Source organism: Tachysurus fulvidraco, chromosome 5, assembly GCF_022655615.1.
Source record: "Tachysurus fulvidraco isolate hzauxx_2018 chromosome 5, HZAU_PFXX_2.0, whole genome shotgun sequence".
In the NCBI taxonomy this organism is placed as follows: domain Eukaryota; kingdom Metazoa; phylum Chordata; class Actinopteri; order Siluriformes; family Bagridae; genus Tachysurus; species Tachysurus fulvidraco.
In genome coordinates this window covers 10,324,621-10,333,169 of record NC_062522.1, presented here as the reverse complement: position 1 = coordinate 10,333,169, position 8,549 = coordinate 10,324,621, and the positions used below count along the sequence as shown (strand labels likewise).

The window sequence follows — 8,549 nt, the reverse complement described above, 5'->3', positions numbered from 1 at the left end:
GATTTGCTTGAATATTTATTAACAAATGTATCGAATTTATAACACAATATAGCTACATAGAATACATATATTTATTTTGTTGTATAAACAGACTACTTGTTCAGCCTTCGAACAAGAAGATTTTGTGTTCCATAATAAAAATAAATCAAAAAGTACATGAATTCCCCTAATAAATGAATCACGTTTTTGCGATTCCAAATGGGAAAAACACATATATATGATGGAAATCAAAGTAAAACACTTTCGATTACATAATGTCAAAGTTCGAACAGCAAAATGAAAAAAAGAAAAACAAAATAAAAAAAATAGAACAAGTAATTTCTTAATACAAATATTTACAAATATTACCTGTGCTGTATGCATTCCTCCATTTTGTATATTTTCTTATTATTTTTTTTCTTTACATGGCTACATTGAGGTGGACGAATCGTCCAGTGCTGCCTAGTTCGTGCTGTACATAGTCTCCCATCCCTTCCCTTAAATATTAAAAAATGAGTTCACTGAGAAGGCCATTTGGATATCGCTGCTGTGGCCGCCGCCGGTAAGAACTGTCCCGAGAGGAGATTTGTCGGCGGCACGCTGAGGATGGCTGAGCTCCGTGTTAATGACGAGAGAGAGTGCGCGCTCAGCAGCGCCGACTGCACTGTGACCGGCGGCCGCAACAAAGTCTGTGCGCTTGCGGTGCCGCTGCTGCTGGACACGCCGATAATGTTCTCTATGCTGAACGAGGGCCGACTCGAAGGCTCCGACTTGATCATGGACGCCGTGCTGACAGCGGCGGCGGCGGCGGCGGCGGCGCTCAGGCCATTCAGCTGTAACTGGAGGCTTGGGCTGAGCTGTGAGCTGAACGCCTTCCGGTTTACCTCTGCCGACGGTAGGAGAGGGACGGTCGGAGGCAGCACAGGACCAACGGGAGGGATGTACGGGTACTGTAGCGCGGCGGGGTGAGAATACGCGGCGGCCGGGTGGAGGCCATAGTGGCGCGCGTAAGGACTCCCAAGGCCGTAAGCACCGAAACTCTGCATGACGAGAGCTGTCTGGTCTCGGAGAATGTCCGGTTGCCTCTTGAAACGCTTTCTCCTGCGCAAAAAGCTGCCGTTGTCGAACATGTCTTCAGATTGCGGGTCCAGCGTCCAGTAGTTGCCCTTGCCCGGGTTGCCCGGCTCGCGCGGGATCTTGACAAAGCAGTCGTTAAGCGACAGGTTGTGGCGGATGGAGTTCTGCCACGCAGGGAACTTCTCCCGATAGTATGGGAAGCGGTTGCTGATGAACTCGCAGATGCCGCTAAGCGTGAGCTTCTTCTGGGGGCTCTGTAGGATGGCCATTGTAATAAGAGCGATGTAGGAATACGGCGGTTTCACCAGGCTGCTCTTGGGCTTGTTGGGCGCTGGGGTAGTGGTACTCTCCTGGCCCTCCTCCCCTGTTCTGTGCTCGCTCTCCCCGCCACTTTCACACGGGCTGCCGGTAGCGCGCTCGTGCACTTCCAGGTCGTCTCCATTGTCGCTGGACTCGGGCAGCATGCCTGGGCTTCCGCACTCGCTATCCCGCTCCAGTCCCTCGTCACCTTCACCGACCACATCTATGTCCACGTCCTCTGCAGTGAGCACCGTCTGACCGGACATGTCGCTGGCGCTGCCACTTCCTGACAGGGTCATTGCTGCGCGCTTAACTGAGAAACCGATTCCGAAGGTGAGAGCGCAGTCTGCTCCGGCGGTCAGCTCGGATGTCAACCACTTGGCTAAATGCAGCTCAGTCACAGCGCCTTGCCAGTGAAAACTCAAAACTTCAGATTATACGTCTCCCTCTTTGGAAGTTTCAACAAACTTGTGCGCGCAGGTCTCCAGCTCCAGCGTACCTGATTACGAGTGACTTTGGACTAAAGAGAGGTGATGACGCATGCTTCCAAAGCAGGGTTTTTAAAACGACTGTCTGATAGATTAGGATAGTTTTTCCACTTAAAGATATACTATCAGCCCCGTCACGTGACCCCGTGACGTCAGACGGTCTCCCTCTGTTCGACAGCCGCGAAGCTGAAGTTTGTTTCACGCGCTTGTCAACAAATGGGACAACACAGCAACACACTTACACCTCTGTCCGTCCGTCATATAGACCGTTTTATAACTGATATGCATGCATGACTGAAGTCTTCAGCTCTGGTATACATTAGCCTGTGGTAGACTTTACACCTCGTTTATGAAAACGGACATTAGCTAAGAATACACTGTGCTGAAAAACTACTGAAAAAAAAAATTACTAACAGATACATTCAACTACGACTCTTATTACTGACTGCTTCAACGTTCTACTGAATTAAAGCAAATGTATAAGCCGACTTATAATATTTTTTTGCGGGTGTTATTATTGAGCAATTTCGGAGAAAATCTTTAGTTTTTGTGATTTTCTTCTACTGAACTCATAGGCTACGTAGCTGCTGCGTCGATTTTGTTATACGTGTCGGGGGAAATAATTGCACAGCAACAATAGGGAAACCTACACATAAAGCTTTCTGACTGGTTTCTGTGGAGGTGCTAACGACCTAATCATTGCATGTGTTAGCATATGAAAAAGTAGGAAATGAGCGAGCACGAAAATGCAAACCAAGGACCATTCACGCGCACCAAGGTGAGCGACGCATGCGGGGATGTTCCCGAGGAAAAGGATGTGGATGGAGAATATAGAGCTCTGTGAGAAAATTTTGCTTAGTGTCATTGCGCTAGATAAGGGTGTGTAAGATAACACTGACTAAATGTTAATAGGCTTTTGAAAGGTGTTATGTGCATGCTTATTATTATTATTATTATTATTATTATTATTATTATTATTATTATTATTATTATATTGTGTAAATATTTTTTAACGTGCACTAACATACAACACATCGCAGAGGTAATTCCTATTATGCACAGACAGAATAAAAAAAGCAAAGTCTCTAAACACGTCATTTGTCATTTATTTTGCAGCATGCAGTTATAACCTCTTATCGACTTGCCTCAAGAGGCTCCACCTGCCGTAATGAAAAGATCTTTAATCGACAGTAGAACCAATTACTTTATTACTTTATACTTAGAAATGAGAGCTCAGCTTCAGAGAAATGTAAATGTGCCTGCGTGGCCACGAGGTATTTTGCATATTGTGTAAGCCTTTGACTTTTCTAAAGAGAAAATAAAATCTGTAAGGAGAGCATTTATATCGATCATACAATTTATTATTATTATTATTATTATTATTATTATTATTATTATTATTATTATTATTATTATTATTATTATTAATAATAATAACCGGTTAATTTAAATAATTTTTATATGTAGGATGCGTTTTCAATTTAAACTGCATTTATTTGGATATTTGTTTATTTGTTTTGCTATCTTTTTCTTCATTTATTGTAGAGTATAATGTTTTTGTTAGAGAATATTTAATATTGAACCTGATAAACGTGCATTTCCGTAGTCTCACTGTTCTTTAGGGAGCGCGCGCTCAGGCGACGTCACCAGAGCAACTTTTTTTAAACGTGGTCAATGAAAGCGGGATTAATTAAATCAAGCCGTTTATAATGGTGTTGAAGAGAAACGCGGGCCATGTCCTCCCCTCCATTAGACAAGTATTGTGCTGGCAAGCAGACGGTGACCCGTGTGATCTTCTGTCTATCAATACGAGCTACTTAGCAGATGAAGCCAAAGCACTTTTGCCTTTGTGACACTTAAAAACAAAACAGCTCTGTTGTTTTTATGCTCATTTGATTTTTTTTCTTCTTGATTTCTAACAATGTCTGATGCATATTTTATGAAATAATAAAAATACTGCCTTATGGTATCAAGCTATTATTATACACCAAGCCATCGAGGATCATTATGGATAAGGTTCTGTTTCTCCCTGTCAGTGCGCACTGAAGAAACGCGTACGTGCGTAAAAGGCATATTATCATATTATCCAAAACGAGATCACATTCGTCCTCTCAGCGATCTTTTGAAGCTCGATAAATTCGGGTGTCATTTTCTTTCCGCAGCTTGTTAATGAAATGTGCATTTAAGCATACATGCACGGCTTAGCCCGACTAAAGCTTTTAGAATAATAAGGGAAGTGTTTGCAGCGCGCAGGCGACGGTGCGGATCCAGTCGCTCACTGTGATTATCCAGCAAGGTCAGAAACAAATGGCTCACAAATAGTAAAGCAGCACCAGAATTTATGCCTAATTAAATCGCTCAAATAAAAAGAGATATAGAAGGAGGAAACTAAAGGGCGAATATATATATATGTGAAATGTGTCCATTCAAGAGAAAATGCTTTAGATGTGGCTTTAGAGACTGTAAAGCTGGGGTGGATGCTGAACCCATACCACACAGAGCATCTACAGTAGAGATAATATTTACTCTGAAACATGTTATATTTAACGGTATGGTTCTGATTTAATCGACAATCGTAACATTCAAAGGGCACCTCTCACACCTTATCATATTAATTTTATTTAAGTGAATACAGGGATCACCTCACACTCTCTCCACTATTAATATTTATTGATATATTAGTTGCCAATTAGTTGCTTACCTTCAAGTACAAACCGCAATCCTAATACAGATGTATTTTTTTTATTTCATTTATAAAATAAAATGCACCCTTTCCAGTTTTTATAACTGAACCTTATATGATTTGTTGAAGTTTGCCACGGTATTGTGCAGTTTGGCAGAGCCTAATGTCTTTCCCCAAACGCAAGACTAGTAAAGACTTATTATCAGAGTGTTGCAGGGGGATGGCTGTAAAACGGTGTGATAAATTAATGGCATTGTTAGCGCGCTTTTAATTACGGTTATTATGTCAATTATTTTTACACCAACTCGTAATCATCAGCATGTCAGATTTGCTAAAAAAGCGCGTCATTCACAGAAAAAAAAATCCTCTTCTTCTGCAGCCGAAAGGAAAATGTCCATGTCATGTGTATACTCGCGTTAAAAAATGACTTTTCATTTAAATGCGATCCTTAATGGGATTTTCTCTGCTCGACACCGTGATTCCCCAAGGCTGTACCCACCAGAAGGCAGGATCTCAGGCTCCTTTCCCCCTGAATTCACCATCCTCACCCCCCGAAGGAGCCACTCTATCAACCTGCAGCTTTCTGTCAAACAGTATGATCCAGCTCATTTTTAACAGTCCCTTTAGTGGAATCATCGCGCGGCCTAAACACAAAATCTACACCGCGCTCCCAAAACGCGACCACAAGCGCCAAATTGCTCATAGTGAACACATAGGAAATAGACGTGAGAAAATTTTGGGTTAAAACATTTCAAACGAACGTAGAATCTGTCATAATATCTTTGTCATTTCATCTTGACTTTCCCAAAATAATAGAAACAGATGTCCAAGGCCGCACGAATTAGAAAGGGGATTAGAAATGTTATTTTGCATGGGTTTTGAAGACCATCAATAAACATGAACGTTACAGACCATTAACACAATTATTCTACAAACATAAACTCAGACGTCAAGTCAACAACAACAACAACAACAACAACAACAACAACAATATAATAATAATAATAATAATAATAATAATAATAATAATAATAATAATAATAATAATAATAATATGTTTGCATAAACATCCATCTATACAGTACTGCTTGGAAAAAATTCTTTCTTTCTTTCTTTCTTTCTTTCTTTCTTTCTTTCTTTCTTTCTTTCTTTCTTTCTTTCTTTCTTTCTTTCTTTCTACAACCACTTTCATAAATACCAATTAAAAATGCGAATTATTCTTAAATCTTTGCCCCAAAGACAAGTGAAATCGTGAAGAGCGATTGGTGCTTGTAGGATTTTTTTCGTCTCTGGAGCCCATGTAAAAAAAAATCTACGCTGTAACATTGAGCTGTTCACACTGTCGCAGTGATACCTACCAGCGAATATGCGAGCCAGTGATGTGGAATTTAAGACAGTTGTGTTTGTCATGATAGAATAACAAATACAAATTAAAATGAACAAATAAACAAACAAAAACAAACAAACAAACAAACAAACAAACAAACAAATAAATAAACAAAGTTGTATAATATATTATATATAAAAAATATTATATATAATAACAAAATCCTTACTAATCAGCCATTATTTCAAGGTTTAAAAATGTACCAATAATTAAAAAATTCAAAAACACAATTTAATTTGTAAAAAAAATTGTAAATTGTATACTTTTTTTTTTTTTTTTTACAATAATGTACATTACAAGTGTGTCCAATCCAGCTTTGTAATCCATGTTAAGTAATATAATCATATGAGGTTACAAACGTATTAAGTGTAATATTGCTGTGCTTAATGCATAGATCTATCTCCTAAATCTTAAACGGTTCTTATGATTTCCACGGCCTTAGCTTTAGGTTTAAAATGCTTTTGGGGAAACCAGGCGTATTTATTTCAGCACTTGGACTTGGTGATCCCACCATCTCCGAGCCGTGGAGTGTTATAGAGAGTTCTGCAATGTGGGAAAACGGCTAAACGTGCAACCAGATTAACATGCCAATGTGTGCTGTTGAGTGTGTGTGATGTTACCCGGTTTGTACGACTCATTGTCATTTAGAGCAGCGCTTAAGTAGCACATTAGCGCGACCACAGGGTGTTATTTGTACGGTGTGTTTCTGCTTGTAAATGGTGTGATTTACCCGCGTATAATACGCACAAAGCACTCAGTCAACATTGCACAAATGCTCAAACAATACACGTGTTTCTTAAAAGAAAAGGTTTCATGGTTTACAGCCTGCAACCGTGCAGAGCTATTTTACAGGATTATGTAGTGTCTTTCACAGCCCGAGTGTAGCGGGTAAAATTAAATGTTCTGTGCGTAAATATGTGGTCGAGAACAACTCACTGTGAACAACTTGCAAAAAACAAACAAACAAACAAACAAACAAAAAAAAAAGAAACAACTTAATAATTATAAATAAAAAAGTAATGAAGTTTGAGATTGCGCACTGTGTTACATACTGCGGGGATGCCTAGAGGTTAAGGTGGTGGACTGTTACTGGGCAGATGGTCGTGTCACTGCTGGGCCCCTGAGCAAGGCCCTTAACAATGTAAATGTATATACCTTGGATGTTAAAAACCCATTAGATAAGCTGAATACAGAGAAACAAATAGATATCAAGCAGTGCGAAAGTAGTAGTAGTTTGAATAATCCCTTAAACAACAAATAAACTTAAACAAACGATTGATTTCCCAAGCACATAATCTTAAAACACTGGGTTTATTTAATGCAGTCCAGAAGCTTATACGTTACTGACCTGTAAAAACTCGACCTTGTCATGCGCATTGGTGCGCAAACATCAGAGTAAATTAGAATTACAGCTCTTTCTAATAATCTGTCAGTTTTTTTTTCAGTCACTGATTTTTTCTAACCAGTTTTACAAAACGCGGCTTAGAAGCCAATAATCTAATGGGGTTTACTATATCGAGCTCATTGGTTGTTGTTTGAAATCTCTGATTGGCTCATAGAGCGCCCACGTGTGGTAGCATCCGGGACCTCGGTATTGATGTCAAACCCACTAAAGGGAAATTCAGGTAAGTGGTGTGCAAATCCAAAACATATCATATATTAGATCACATGTTAAAATGCTGTCCTCAATGGAATTGCCCCTTACAAATGTGAGCGACGTACAAATGTGCAAATTCAAGCAAAGCGTGACATCAAGTAGAGGACAATATATGTATTGGTACCATACTATATATTAATTGAGTATGGAGCACAAAAAGAGCACAGGATAAAGGTTTATGCACTAGTATATGCTGACATTAGTAAATGAAGGTTTAGCCATGAATATAGAAGTTCATTCCATCACTAAGGGACAATTTGACTGAATCTTCTGGAAAGGGATCTTAGGCCTCACTGTTTGTGTACTAGCAGGCGTCAGCCGTTAAAAGGAAATGTGGTGAGAATAACGTGTGTTGTATTGTATACGAATAACGAATTGTATACTGTAGTAAATCTTTATAAAATATATTTGCAGTTTTACTATATGATGTTTGGACATAATTACATGATCTACATTTGAAGAGTGTTTTGAAGAGTTGAGATCCGAAAAATGTCCTTAAAATAATTTAAAATTCAATCCAAATCAGAAGAAATTGAATTAATCTATCTTCAACAAAGGCTCAATATCACGTTGGAACAAAATCAATATGGAGTAAATTGGCTATTGAGAGATGTCAGTTATTTGTTCGGGGGTGCTGGTTGGTTTTTAAATTGAGGACCTGCCATTATATATAAGGCAAAGTCTGCAGCATTATTCTAGACCCTCAGAAAAAAGGAGTAAACATTTGGGAACTCATGGCTATGTATATCTCATAAACGTGTTATTTTAAAAAGTCCTATAAAAGCACACACTAACAGGGTAAAGCTAAGCCTACACATTAGGTTCAAGGTAAAAAAAACAGATAAAGGTACCAATCCAAAAGTAATGCGGTGATTATTACATGATTTAAGCACATGTTAAACAAATCCCTGAATTCTAAGTTGGGTATTCATTGTTATCATTTGTTAACAATTCATTATTAATTTGTACATTAATTAA

General features: G+C 39.1%; 1 protein-coding gene across 1 annotated transcript; it reads right to left on the bottom strand.

The window, feature by feature from the left end:
* Positions 1-1,946, bottom strand: foxd3 (forkhead box D3). The gene has a single exon (XM_027146367.2). It carries the CDS (start codon positions 1,653-1,655, stop codon positions 498-500), a length of 1,158 nt encoding a protein of 385 aa, XP_027002168.2. The 5' UTR covers positions 1,656-1,946; the 3' UTR covers positions 1-497.
* Between the last annotated feature and the right edge of the window lie 6,603 nt (positions 1,947-8,549).